We start from the raw sequence: 15,392 nt of genomic DNA, 5'->3' as shown, positions 1-15,392 counted from the left end.
GTTTCCAACATCATAGTGTTGTTTGGCCGACCACATCTTGGAAAAGAAGGCACAGGGATGGAGTTTAGGTGGTGTGCCTTGTCTCTGGGAGAGGACGGCTCAGATTCCAGTAGTAGATGCATCAAATTCAACCACAAACGGAAGATCCGGATTGAGGTGCTTTAGTATTGGCACAGCCGTAAAGGGTGTCTTGAGGCTTTGATATGCCTGGATTGCTTGAGGGTCCCTGTGAAGAGTTTTGGATTTGTTCCTCATCAGGTTGGTGAGTGGGGCACCTGCTTAAAGCTCTGATGAACCAACGATAGAAGTTGGCAAACTCAAGGAAATGCCACAACTCCTTCAAGGTATGTGGTTGAGGCCAGGTGGTAATGGCTTGTACCTTTGTCAAGTCCATTTGGAATCCATCTGAGCTGATGATATACCACAGGAAGTGAATGGAGGTTTGATGTAACTGGCATTTCTCAGCCTTGAGGTACAGACGGTGTTCTTGAAGGCATTGCAGGACCAGTCTTATATGACGATTAGCAAAAAATATCAGGATGTCATTTATGTAACCGATGACAAAATTATGGAGATAATCCCTGAACAGTCCCTGTAGCACTGTAAGACTGAGGGGGCATTGACCAGACCATATGGCATGACACAATATTCATAATGACCGGTAGATGTAATGAATGCAGTCTTCCATTCGTCCCCCTCACAAATGTGCTTGTGCTCCGTAGGTCCAGTTTGGAGAAGATGTTAGCCCCTCTCTGTAGCTCGAGTGCTGTGGGTACCAAGGGAAGTGTGTACTTGAACTTGATGGTTATTTAATTCAGAGCACAGTTTTCAAAACACAGTCAGAGCCCTCTCTCCTTCTTGGCCATGAAGAAGAAGCTGGAAGCAGCTGTTGAGGTAGAAGGATTAATATAGCCTTACCACAGAGCCTTGTCAACGTACTCCTCCATCGCTTGCTGTTCAGGTAGTGACTGCAGATAGATCCGTTCCTGGGGAAGAGGAGCTCCAGGTAGCAGATTGATGGCACTCCCAGAGTCAATGTGGAGTAAGTTGAGAAGCATTCTGGGGATTGAACACATCTCAGAACACTTCATGCTCAGATGGAAGGTTGGTGTTGCTGATGATGTTGGGACTGGATAACAACTTCAGTGTGTGGGGAGTGAACAGGTAAGGAAAGGCAGTGCTTTAATGATTGCTCCAGGCCACCAGCTTCCTTTGAGACAATGAGATGGTTGGATCATGATGTACAAGGCATAGTAATACAGAGGTGGAATATTCCAGTACCAGCAGTGATGCCCTCTCAAGATGGAGCACACCAACCTGGAGAGTGGGGGGTTCAGTATGGTGAGTGATCTCCGATGGGTTGCCCCTCTACTGAGTGGATGGGTAATGGTGTGGAGCAATGGATATCCTGGATGTTGAGGTGGATGACGAGGGACTGGGAGATGAAGTTCCCAGCTGAGCCTGAGTCCAAGCATGCATTAACATAAAGAGATTGTTGAGAGGTAGAAATCAACAAATTCAGGTGGAATGGTCGAGTTATGACAGTAGTGCACTGAATGGAACTCACCCTCACTCTCGGTGGTCGGACAGGGCAAGAAGGCATCAGGTGATCCGCCACTCCACAATAAAGTCACAGGTGATTTTTTTGTCTCCTCCTTTCTGCTGGCATGAGATGAGCGGAGGTCACTGGTGATATCAAATCATCTTAATTTATTTTTCTTAATAGGAAAGCTATTTCACTATACACAGAACATTTTTGTACACAAATAAAACAAATAGCCTAATAAGATAAGATATAAGAAGTAATATTAGATAAATGGTAACGTGAACATTACTACCCTCAGTCATTACCTATGCAATGCTTAACAGTTTATTTTGTATAAGGTTATGTTTGTATTGCCTGTTTTGCTGTTAATTAATAGAACAGTTAGATAGAACTGACATAGATATTTATTTATTCTCTATAAAATCCTCAATAAATTCACAGTATGCCCACCTCTACAGCCACTACTACACAACTGGGTGCAAGTGATACTGAGTTCACTGAAACTATTAGAATGAGGGAGAGTTAGAATGGGTGATGGCAGATGATGGGGATACAAATAGAGTCTTGACAAAGTGCCTCACTGTAACCATAATTTAGGGACGAGTCAAAATATTTATTTGTGGAAATCAACATTAAGCCACACATGCTGTCAATTGAGCTTAACTTGTATTGAAACCATTATATTTCTTTAAGATATTATTTCAAACTGATAATTTGATTGATTTAACAAACAAAAGAAACGGCAACAGATAAAACTAAAACAGATTTGATATTTTTTATATAAACATGAGTAGGGCTGGGATAAACGTTTATTTTTTAAACGATTAATCTAGCGATTTATTTTTTCGATGCATCGATTAATCTAACGATTCATTTTTTTTCCAGTCCGATTCGATTTCGATTCGATTAATCGACTTGTGACAACACCGGTAATACCGGTTTCAAAGGGGGTGGGGGTGTATAAAATGTAAAAAAAAAAAAAACATTTGCCGAGAGTTTGATGGACTGGCGATGTGTTCAATCAATCATAATACGCCATTTTTGTCCGACAAAGTAGTCAGGAGAGAGAAGATTAACGTCGGTGGATTTGAATTTGAATAATGGATTGTAGGCTACTGTACGGACATCTTTCCACGGTTAAAACAACAGTCCTTCTGATGTAGGCTACATTCAAGGGTAACTAAACCCTAAACCAACTTTTTTTAGTTAATGATCAGTAAGAATGGGGCTTTATTAGTACTGGTCATTGATTCAAGTAATTTTTTGACATTTGTGTATAAATTGTTTTAATTCTACAATATATGGTGTAAAAACGTCTGAGTGCTGCCCTCTTCAGGTTGAACGGTGGCTACTGCAGTTGAATTTTCCTATTGGCTGTTTGCGGTACTTCGTGATGTAACCGGTGACAGCTGACGTAAGCAGGTTCCAGCTCACCACGCCCTTGGTACGAGCTACCACGCCCATGGCAGTATAAAAACCATCTCGTTTCGTCAAAACCACTGTAGCGAGTCAGGAGTTGGAATTGCGAGTATTGAAAACGATCAGGATAGAGTATTTTAGCATCTATTTAGCTATTAATAGCTTCAAGTTAGCGTAGATTATCTGTATTTAGTACAGTGGTCAGGATGGTACGTAGGTGTAGTGATAATAATTAATAATAATTATTATTATTATTAATTATTAATTATTATTATTATTATTATAGGTGTAGTGTTTCTGGTTGCAACAGCACTGCTGGACTGTATAGCTTTCCAGCAGACTTGGAAATTAGGTGCCAGTGGTTGCATGTCCTTGGCCTGGAAGACCGCGAGTTCCCGCCTAGAGCTGGAGGAGTGTGCAAACTGCATTTTACGCGGGATTGCTTCTCCAACGCAATGGAGCTTTATTTCCAAAAGCACCATGGGTTAACGCCGATGATCGCGCGGCACTCACTGCGCGGTCCTCCGCTTTTAATTCTTCTAACACGGAGGAGCGTAAACAAGCCAGTTATGCCCTCCGTAACACTATCAGTACAGCCAAACGCCAGTACAGGCACAAGCTTGAAGGTCAGTTCAACACCACTGACTCTAGAAGTATGTGGCAGGGAATTAACACAATCACGGACTACAAACGGAATAAAGCTTCCGCCATGAACACCGCTGCATCTCTCCCGGACAAACGTAATAAATTTTATGCTCGTTTTGAGGACAATAACACCGCCCTCGCGGAGAGAGTATTCGCGGCTGACGCTACAGAGGTTGGTTCACTCTCCGTCTCTGTTGTGGATGTAACCCGATCCTTCCGACATCCATAAAGCTGCGGGTCCAGACGGCATTCCGGGCCGCGTCATCAGAGCGTGCGCGAATCAACTGGCTGGTGTTTTTACGGACATTTTCAATCTGTCCCTCTCCCTGTCTGTAGTCCCCACATGCTTCAAAACATCAACCATTGTGCCTGTACCGAAGCAAGCCACAATCACTTGCTTAAATGACTGGCGTCCTGTTGCGCTGACCCCCATCATCTGCAAATGCTTCGGGAGGTTAATCAGAGATTACATCTGCTCTGTTCTGCCCCCCTCTTTGGACCCATTGCAGTTTGCCTACCGCAACAACCGCTCCACCGATGATGCCATTGCATCTACAATACACACTGCTCTCTCCCATCTGGAAAAAAGGAACACATATGTGAGAATGCTGTTTGTAGACTACAGCTCAGCATTCAACACCATAGTGCCCTCCAAGCTTGATGAGAAACTCCGGGCTCTGGGCTTAAACAGCTCGCTGTGCAGCTGGATCCTGGATTTCCTGTCAGGCAGACGTCAGGTGGTTAGAATGGGCAGCAACACCTCCTCATCACTGACCCTCAACACTGGAGCCCCGCAGGGCTGTGTTCTCAGCCCACTCCTGTATTCCCTGTACACACATGACTGTGTGGCAACACATAGCTCCAATACCATCAATAAGTTTGCTGACGATACGACGGTGGTAGGTCTGATCACTGACAATGATGAAAGAGCCTACAGAGAGGAGGTGCACACTCTGACACGCTGGTGTCAAGAGCACAACCTCTCCCTCAACGTCAGTAAAACCAAGGAGCTTGTTGTGGACTTCAGGAAGAAAGACGGAGAACACAGCCCCATCACCATCAATGGAGCACCGGTGGAGAGAGTCAGCAGCTTCAAGTTCCTCGGTGTCCACATTACTGAGGAACTCACATGGTCCATCCACACTGAGGCCGTTGTGAAGAAGGCTCACCAGCGCCTCTTCTTCCTGAGACGGCTGAGGAAGTTTGGAATGAACCACCACATCCTCACACGGTTCTACACCAGCACCGTAGAGAGCATCCTGACTGGCTGCATCACCGCCTGGTACGGCAATAGCACCGCCCACAACTGCAAAGCCCTGCAAAGGGTGGTGCAAACTGCCAGGAACATCATCGGAGGTGAGCTTCCCTCCCTCCAGGACATATACACTAGGCGGTGTGTGAAAAAAGCTCGGAGGATCATCAGAGACTCCAGCCACCCGAGTCATGGTCTGTTCTCACTGCTACCATCAGGCAGGCGGTATCGCAGCATCAGGACCCGCACCAGCCGACTACATGATAGCTTTTTCCCCCAAGCAATCAGACTGTTGAACACTTGAATTAGCACTGCACTTTATTAATCTATAATCTCACACTGGACTGTCAACATATTCTCCTCAATATACTACTACATATACATATACATTATATATATAAATATTTCATATACTCCTTACTTATTGTATTGTATATTGTGTATTCTATATTGTGTGTATTGTATATAATTATTGTTTTGTGTAAGTATGTGTACATTTGATATGCAAATTGTGTTGTGTAAGTATGTTGTTTATTGTAACTGGTATATGTCTCGTCACTGTCATGGCTGCTATGTTGCTCGGAACTGCACACAAGAATTTCACCTACTGTTGCACTTGTGTACATGGTAGTGTGACAATACAGTGATTTGATTTGATTTGATTTGGTTTACGGTATTGACTACCTGTATAGTTTTATTTGGAGGTATACGGTTTTGTACATGACGTTACGCTTTACGTCACATTCTTCTAAGTTGAGAGAACAGCTAACTGATGTTATGTTCAAGTGAAGCTTGCTAAATAAAAATCCTGCTAAAAGGATAAACATCACTGAACAGCGTTTCGTTTGTTTTTCCTGCACGCGAGTGAAGGTGAATGCGCACTCGGATGCTCAACAGGGAGTTAAAACCGCAGTTTGAGCCAGCGGCTCGAATTGATATGGCTCCGGCCCTGTGTCCACAGACAATTCACCCTCCTCCACTTCAGGTGAAGGTGGGGGAGAAAGGTCCTCGACTTCAAAAGACCGCTCCGTGGCAAAGCTACTTGCGTCACTCCAGTCACTCTCCATTTTAGAGTCTGACAGCAGCTGTCAATTAATCTGTCACTACGGGTCTCAGGTGCCCCCTGCTCAGCTCCACCCTCGGTTCGTCCCCTCTAGCCCTGCTGGGGTCTTCCCACTTTTCGAGCATTTTTCAAATATTGCTAGTGGGTGGAGTCAGACTCTGAGCAGGGGTTTAGTTACCCTTTCATGTTTAGCCTATTTGATGCTATAAATTAACCAAGGAAAATTTGATCGGTTCACGAGCAGCTTTAACTGAGGCAATCTGTCACGACACATTAAAGAGCCACAAAATAGTAGGCCTATTTATGGTTTAATTTTCTTTGAATGACCAAATTTGAAAGTTGAGACTTTATTAAATGTTACCTGCTTGGTCCTGTCTGTCAGCGCGTTGTCAGTGTCCTCTATGTATTTTTCACGACATTCATAGCTATAAGCGCATTATTAATAGCTATAGCTGAAAACTTTAGGTGTCGACAACGTATTATAGCCTACTCCAACATCGAGTGCAAAGTGGGGAGTTGAAAAAAAACTTACGGTGCTCTGTCATCTGCAGCTGCAACTGGGTGGCGCCTCTTCAGATGCTGGTGCATTGCCGTGGTGCTAGAATGGAAGGCCATCTCCATTTTGCAAAGACGACATATCACGGAATTGTTTCCTTTTAAATTAAAGAATTCCCATACTTTAGAGGAACGAGTGCATGCCGCCTTGCACTTCTGATAGTCTGAGGAGCCACTCGTGTTGCTACTACTCGCCGGCGCCGCCATCTTTGTTTTGGGTCTGACGAATCGACACGAATTATTTTGCATCGACATATTTGTCCCAGCCCTAAACATGAGCAATAAAAACTTAAAACGTGCTGTAATTTCCATTAAGGGGCAGGCTCTACCTGACCCTTTAAAATGACTTTATTTGATTTGACCTAATGTATCCCAGCTGTATTATTAAGTAATATTAAATAACATATTTTTAACTTGAATAAAACCAGATAATGTAGTTGTTACCACATTAAGCACACTTTTAGGTTACCTGAAATATATATATATATATATTTTTTACAGTCTAGACATTACAGTGATAGACTAAAGCACTGCTCAACACTATAATATTACAGATGTAATGTACAATAGTAATCTCATAATGTACTGCTTACTGGAAAGTGAGTTTCCTATGTCAGATTTTAAAGTGAAGTAAAAAGCTTTGTTATATTAAGGAACTACCTTGCAACATAATCACATGGGAAGTTCACATGCTGCTTCCGATTGTTCATGTACCCCAAAATCAACCCCATTCTGCTGAATTACTGACAAGCACCATCACCCATCAGCTAAATAAAATATGCATTCCTGTTGACCGTACTGCATCATTTACCATTCAAATAACTTTTGCGCCACTCTGTGGACATTTCATGCATTGACGCAATGCACATATGTCCAACAACACTTCGAACTCTGGCCATTGGGGGGCACTGATTACAATTTCTGTAAGCTCAGACCGATTTCATCAGCAGAACTTGTGACCTCCTGTCACCAAATTTACAGTGTAATCAGTTTGACCCTTAAAATGGCATTGTTCATTTCAACCTAATGAAGTCTAGTTAATATTTTTTTTGTTTTTATCACATTTTTTAACAGTGCATAAAAAAACACTTAATCTGTGTGGTATTGTTATATATTCTAAAATTTTCCTGCCATCTCGGCTCATAAAAGCAGCTTAGATACAATGAATGAAAAGAGAAGAAAGGTCAGGGTTAGGATAAGGACTCCACAAGTCACAAGTTTCCCAGAAGATACACTAAACTCCAATTACTGCACACCTCCCATGACCAACCCATTTTGAGCACATAGAGTGAGTATTGTGGAGCACGTGAAATGCCTCGCGCATACGAAATGCAAGGCACGTTCCAAAGCACAGTGCATTTATTTTAGTAGAAAACACAGGCTCTGATGACTTCTTTTCCATGTTTTACCCATTTAGGATGCATTAATATGACATTTAAGTTAAGATGATACTTTTCTATATAAAAAAAATTAAAATACTAAATAAAAATAAATAAAATTGTGTTTATTGCATAGAATACATTAATAATTACAGAACTGGGCAATTAGATTCCAGTGGGTGAAATCACATGTGCCTCATATGCCACTGATTACTTCTGAGCAGATGGAGCAAGAGAAAGACTGTCTCTCTCTCTCTCTCTCTCTCTCTCTCTCTCTCTCTGTATCTGTCTATCTGTCTTCCTCTCTGATTACATTGTATACCTCACATGAGCCCAGTTAGGTTTGACCCGGTATGCAAGTTTGACCACGTTTACTTGGGACAAAAGGTTTTCACAGCTCTGAGAACTATCTACTCTGATAGCAAATTGTATTGCCAGACTGCTGGTATGTGAGAGAGCAATGGCAAAAATGTAAATATTATAGTCTAGGACTGAATGTTCCTTTAGAAGAGTTTCTACTATAGATGGAGTTTTAGTAGGAATTGCCACAGTAAATTTACAGGATTGAGCCAGTTCTAAAATTCAAACTGCTGGAATTAGTCAGGGACAGGAGCTTCAGTTAATGTTCACATCAACCATCAGAATGGGGGAAAAATGTGATCTCAGTGATTTCGAATGTGTCATGATTGTTTGTGCCAGACGGGCTGGTTTGAGTATTTCTGTAACTGCTGATCTCTGGGGATTTTCAAGTACAACAATCTCTAGAGTTTACTCAGAATAGTGCCAAAAACAAAAAACATCCAGTGAGTGGCAGTTCTGTAGATGGAAACGCCTAGTTAATGAGAGCGGTCAACAGAGAATGATCAGACTGGTTAGAGCTGACAGAAAGGCTACGGTAACTCAGGTAACCACTCTGTACAATTGTAGTGAGCAGAATAGCATCTCAGAATGCACAGCATGTCAAACCTTGAGGCGGACGGTCTACAACATCAGACTATGCTCCTAATAAAGTGATCAGTGGATGTATTTCTCTCTCTCTGTCTCTCTCTCTCTCTCTGCAATTATTTTTCAAGTAAACGCACAGCTATGAAGGACTCCCAGGTCTTGATCGCATCACTTCACCAAATTATTTCAGTTATTTTAAAGAGCCCTCAGGCTACCACAACAAAATAACCAATTAAAACAAAGACATTGGTTAAGTAAATCGGATAAGAGTGACAAACAATGTCTATAATATCCTACATTTATTTAAATTTCGGTTGAAAAGCTCCCTCATCTCCCCCGCACTAACACATTCTCACACACATACATACATACCCTCATGCTCACACACACACAAACATTGAGTCTTGTGTCATGACCAACAAATAGAGCTGCACCCCAGTGACTTGATCAGTATAACAGTTTCTATTATCCATAATAAATTTTAATATGTGAAACTTTTTATGTTTCAATGTATTTCGCCCTAATCAGCCTCACATAGCTATAATGGAAAGCACCACGTTACTCACCCCCCTCCTTCTCTCTCTGTCTCTCTCTCGCTTGAACACATACACACACACACACACTAACTTGTTACTCCAGTAAGTGCTCCAGTTAAGCCTCGCTATCCTCCGTTGCTAGTTCATAAGTGGCATTTTCGAACTAGTAACGAAGGCTTGAGGTGAATCTGAGCAAGACGTTCAACTCAGACGAAAACCAGAAAATGTATTTAGGAGATCCTGTCAAAATAGAGCAGGTATGGAATCACCGGTAGAGATGGATCTATTCTGTTTATTTACAGTTATTTTGAGTTGTCTTTCCGAAATATTGACATCTATACTTTTGAGTATAAAGTCTTTCACCACTTTTCAACATTGGTCCATGATCCCACAAATTTACACAATGCTAAGGCAACGTAAGCCAATCAGAAGCAGGGTCAACCATTGCGTGCAATGCATTATGTTTATAGTTTTTCTGCATTTATGCATTTGAAATGGTTTTACAAGGCTTTGGATTTGGATCTAAAAACAGAAAATTGCTTGCAATCAAACAAACCTTGTGAGGTACACAAATTGAATTTTTCTGGTCCCGTGCTTTGGATTTAGGGGGGAAACTGTACCCCAGGTAATGGGCTTCACATGTTTGTGATGCTATGGCAGAACTCAAGATCGCCACATTGGCAGCTTCAATTGGAAATGTTATGGTGCAACATACTTTAAGGAACATCTTAGATCCTTCATTATTTTTAATAGCAGTTTAGACATATAGTAGGTATTGCAGAAAATGAGTGTCTAATTTTGATTAGTTATCTTATATAATCTCTAGTGACATATTATAATGGATTTATGCATATTTTTTTACAGACTTACACACGCAACATTTTTATGTAACAATTCTTTATGAATATCAGGTCTAGATTATCTTATGAGGTTGGCTTTAAAAGCTTACTTCCCACAAATCTGATTGAAAGTTTTTAAAAATCTCCGACACACCTACAAATTACAAGGCATTTCATTTGGCATGACTAACTGAAACATTGAGTTGTAACCAATCAGAGTGTTTGTGTGTGTTAGTGAGGTCAGGCATTGGGTATACTTAAATCAACAGGCGAGAGCTGCTCTCATTCACACACTGCTCAAGTTCAGGATCACACTGATAGTCTTCGGTGTTAAACTTTCTTCAAGGCAAACACATCATCAACCAAACCATGCATAGTAAAGATCAAATCTGGTAAGTTATGTTTTTCTTTCCATCTTAAGGTTGAGATTATACATTTTGGGTGTGCATGAAGAAAAAAATGTTTTAAGCTACAAAAATATAAATTGTGGTTAAAATATTAGCTCTTTTTCAGACTGTTGTTCTATAAATGGTTCTTAAAATGAGCAATGAGCATTTGTTTTCATTTTAACAGTATGAAATTTCTCTTTGAGCAATTCTCTTATTGCGTAAGCAAATAAATATGTTTTTTAAATCAATCATACCAGCATTAACTAGCACAGTGTGAACTATCTCTTTAACATCACAATAGTAATAAAATAGTGTAAGGGTTATTTCAAAATGGTACTATTGCATTTTTAAAAAGATTGTCCACAATGTGCTTCAAATGAATGTGTCGCAGTCATATCGGATAGGATTATACACAGCAGTCTCTCTTTTTTTTTAGTAATTGATGCACTAAATTCCACAATTACCTGTCATGAATATAGATAGTGAGTCTGACTTTAAGTTTAATAAAGAAGTTTTTTTCATCAACAGCCATGAAGACTACCAGAGAACTGCAGACTGGCTTCTGTCCCAGACACAACACAGACCAAAAGTGGCCATCATCTGTGGATCTGGACTTGGCATGCTGGCAGATGCAATCAAGTGCCAAGACTCATTCAAATACTCTGACATCCCTGGCTTTCCTCAAAGCACAGGTGACACACGTCAGACCTTGCAACTCTAAAATTTGCCATTGTAACTGAACATAATAATATGATTATTTCAGAACTGCTGTTATGTAACATGTAGTGAGGCTTGTATATGTCCTGACTGTATGTTTGTACGTGTATGTAAACAGTGAAGGGCCATGCTGGAAGGCTGGTTTTCGGGGAGCTTAAAGGGAAGACTTGCGTGTGCATGCAGGGCCGATTCCACATGTATGAGGGACATTCGCTGTGCAAGGTTTGTAAAACCAACGATGTGCCCTGCATCTTTCACATGAATTAGGCAATAAGATGTTTTCACTTCAATTCACTTTGATTATTATGTATCATTCTTGACATTTGAATGTTGTATTAAAGGGATAGTTCTCCCAAAAATTAAAGTTCTGTCATTTACTCACCCTTATGTTGTTCCAAACCCATAGGAACATAAAAAAAGATGTTAGGCAGAATGACAGCCTCAGTCACCATTCACTTTAATTGTATACTGTAGATAAAAGATGCAATGAATGTGAATAGTGACTGAGGCTGTCATTCTGCCTAACATCTCTTTTAGTTTTCCACAATGGAAAGAAAGTCATATGGGTTTGGAATAATCCATGGAGTAAATGGTGACAGAATTTTCATTTTTGGGTGAACTATCCCTTTAAAGGAATGATCTGGGTTCAATACAAGTTAAGTTCAAAGTTCATTACCACAAAAAATTATTTTGACTTGTGTCCCATTTTCTTTAAAAACAGCATTATTTGGGATACAGTGAGGCACTTACAATGGAAGTGAATGGGGCCAATCCATGAACGTTAAAATTCTCACTATTTCAGAAGTATAGCCAAAACAACAGTAAAAACTTTACAGCTCAACACTACTATGAGTTTAACAGAATAATTAATGTAAATGTTTTTATACAATTATAAGCTTCACATTTCTGCTTTTTAAACCCTACAAACATTGGCCCTATTCACTTCCATTGTGAGTGTCTCTCTGTAACCTCGACCTTTGCTTCTTCTTTTTTTATGAAAAGGGGTGTTGAGTCAAAAATGTTTTTGGTGGTTATCAATATTCTACCACAAATGCTGTTGAATGAACTAAACTTGTATTGATCCTGAAATATAACTTCAAGAAAAAAATATTGGCAGTTTCATCACATGTCATAATAGAATTACATTACATTCCAAGAGTACATATAATGTGATGATAGAAGAAGGGAATTCTATTTACATTTTGGATGCCAAAACTGGAAGAATGCATTCACTCCTGATCGTCCTGATCTAAATCACATGCTGTAATGCCAGAGCACAAGTTACCAGTCAGTGAATCTTTTGTTTGGTTTACATAAGGGTTAGACTAACATAGCTTTTTGGCAATACGCCTGTACAGTTCAGCAGCAAGCTTATGAAGTTTATAACAATGTAAGTGCTGTTTGTTTTAAAATGGATTAACAGATTACTACAGAATTTGCCCTGATTTTCTGTTTGTGTTCCTCAGGTAACTTTTCCAGTAAGAGTGTTTAAGCTTCTGGGCGTCGACACCTTGATTGTCACTAATGCTGCTGGATCTTTAGCAGACAATTATAGCTGCGGTGATATTATGATCATCCGTGACCATATAAACTTTCCTGGACTCGCTGGACTGAATCCACTGAATGGACCTAATAATGATAAGTGAGTATCAATCTACAGGAAAGCCTTACAGGAATAATTCACCCAAAAATGAAAATTCTCTCATGATTTACTCCATCTCATATGTGTACGACTTTCCTCTGCTGAACACAAATGACATTTTTTTTGAAGAATATTTCCGCTTTGTAGGTCCTCACAATGCAAGTGAACATGTACCAAAATGTTGAAGCTCCAAAATGCACATAAAGGCAGCATAACAGTAAATCCATTTGGCTCTAGTGGTTAAATCCATACCTTCAGAAGGGATATGATAAGTGTGGGTGAGAAACAGATCAAAATTTAAGTTTTACAATAAATTCTCCACTGTGCCCAATAGGTGGCATTAAGGACAAAGAATTCAAATTTTAAAAAAAAAGAGAAAAAAAAGAATAAGAATGTGAAAGTAAAAGTGGAGATTTAAAGTAAAAAAGGACTTGAATATTGATCTGTTTCTTACCCACATGTATCATATCACTTCTGAAGGTATGGATTTAACCACTAGAGCCAAATGGATTTACTGTTATGCTGCCTTTATGTGCATTTTGGAGCTTAAACATTTTGGTACATGTTCACTTGCATTGTGAGGACCTACAAAGCGGAAATATTCTTCAAAAAAAATGTCATTTGTGTTCAGCAGAAGAAAGTCGTACACATATGAGATGGAGTAAATCATGAGAGAATTTTCATTTTTGGGTGAGTAAATGAGGAAATTGTCATTTTTGGGTGAACTATCCCTATAATGTGAGCATACATGTATTTCAAAGTAAAAAGCTCATTCTTAATAACAATGAAATGTATTGTACTACAGCTCCATTTAAATTAAACATTTAAAATAAAAGAAATTATTTAAAGAATAAGTAGTAAAATAAAATACATATTTTTATATATAGTTATATAGGGGTATGTCTGAGGAAAAAATTAGATGTGAGTGGTATGAATATTAACAACAATTTTAAGGCTGTTATGTATGTAAGTGGGTGGTGCTGTTGCAATGAGTCTGTGGGTAACACCATACATTAATAGAATAACCAGTACAATGAACGTAATTTTCTGTTCGTTGCTTCCAAGGTTTGGTCCTCGGTTTCCTCCTATGTCTGGGGTCTATGACAAAGGCCTGCGGAAGATGGCTTTTGACATCTGTAAGAGCATGGGCGTCTCCCAGTATGTCCGAGAGGGCGTGTATTGCATGGTAGGAGGGCCCAACTTTGAGAGCATAGCTGAAGCCTGCCTTTTGCACAGACTAGGGGTGGATGCAGTTGGTGAGCATTACATCTCATTTTGAAAGATCATTGCAATACAAACAGTATCCTAGTTTGCTTTAACATGATTTTTATCAAGCAGCTCAAGTAGTAATTTAGCTATGACTTACTGCAACACTTTTAGATTTAAAGGGATAGTTTATCCAAAAAAAAAAAATTATGTTATCATTTACTCACCATCATGTTGTTAAAAACCTGTATGACTGTCTTTCTTCAGTGGAACACAAAAGAACATGTTAGAATTTTCATTTTTTTGGTCAACTGTCCTTCAAAAAAAGGAGTAATATTGGGGGATAACCAGAATTAATTATACAATAATTTGCATTTAAAGGTATGAGTACTGCACCAGAAGTGCTGGTTGCCAGTCACTGTGGCATGAGAGTCTTTGGTCTTTCCCTCATCACTAACAAAGTGGTGAAAAGCTACGAGGACAATGAGACTGTCAATCATGAAGCCGTGCTGGAGGTGAGCAAAATGCGCTCAGAGACACTTCAGGCACTCGTCACAGAGCTTGTCAGCAGCATGGACATCAATAACAACACAGAGTGATGACATCAGCACTGTTACTGTTAATCAAAACCTCATCCAGAAAAATCTGCAGCTGCCATGATTACTTTTTCAATTGCTCATACTTGTACGTGTAACTATAGAACATCCATGTATGTAAAAAATATATTTGACATGTTTTCAGTTACTTCAGGGTTATGATATTGTATTATTTGTTGTAATTCTGGAATTATTCTGTTCAATGATGCCATAGCAACAAATTTAAAAACAATGGGTCAAAAACTGACTCTTCAATATACTTCTTAATTTTTGTTTTTTAGTTTTGTTTGTATTTTTTTCATTCAGAGCCTGTAAATGTATATTCATAATAACAATATAATAAGAGCTTATAATGTGGGAAATTTAAATGTTTTAAAATGTTGCACAGTATTTTCTTTCATCGTACAAATTAATATAATTCTAAATGTTAATATTTTGATAATAAAGTATGATATACTGTATATCATTCCTCTATGCTATTTATGCTGTCTTATATTTTCTGTTTGGGTTGTACATTGCCACTGAATCAGGAACTTTTTGTATAGCCTGCTCTCTTCTGTAAAAACTACAATGCAACAATAACAATAAAAGTATATATTGAATGTAATATTTTGCAATGGATTCTTTTTTCGTTCATTTTGATACAATCCCAGTAACTTTTTA

At 39.4% G+C, this 15,392-nt stretch overlaps 1 protein-coding gene across 1 annotated transcript; it reads left to right on the top strand.

Annotated features, from left to right (window-relative positions):
• Positions 1-10,452: 10,452 nt before the first annotated feature.
• Positions 10,453-15,326, top strand: pnp4a (purine nucleoside phosphorylase 4a). The gene is made up of 6 exons (XM_052101917.1): positions 10,453-10,571; positions 11,097-11,260; positions 11,404-11,507; positions 12,752-12,927; positions 13,993-14,183; positions 14,515-15,326. The coding sequence occupies exons 1-6, from the start codon at positions 10,549-10,551 to the stop codon at positions 14,730-14,732; spliced, it is 876 nt and encodes a 291-aa protein (XP_051957877.1). The 5' UTR covers positions 10,453-10,548; the 3' UTR covers positions 14,733-15,326.
• Positions 15,327-15,392: the final 66 nt, after the last annotated feature.

The sequence above is a fragment of the Xyrauchen texanus genome, chromosome 32 (assembly GCF_025860055.1).
Source record: "Xyrauchen texanus isolate HMW12.3.18 chromosome 32, RBS_HiC_50CHRs, whole genome shotgun sequence".
Classification (NCBI taxonomy): Eukaryota; Metazoa; Chordata; class Actinopteri; order Cypriniformes; family Catostomidae; genus Xyrauchen; species Xyrauchen texanus.
The sequence above is the reverse complement of the archived record's forward strand: the minus strand, read 5'-3'. Positions and strand labels throughout refer to the sequence as shown.

Bases quoted from the DNA above. Each gene is read 5' to 3' on its own strand.
- pnp4a (XM_052101917.1), top strand. From the start codon at position 10,549: ATGCATAGTAAAGATCAAATCTG. The intron at 11,261-11,403 runs GTGACACACGTC...GTATGTAAACAG, and splicing joins TGGCTTTCCTCAAAGCACAG to TGAAGGGCCATGCTGGAAGG. The intron at 12,928-13,992 runs GTGAGTATCAAT...GTTGCTTCCAAG, and splicing joins AATGGACCTAATAATGATAA to GTTTGGTCCTCGGTTTCCTC.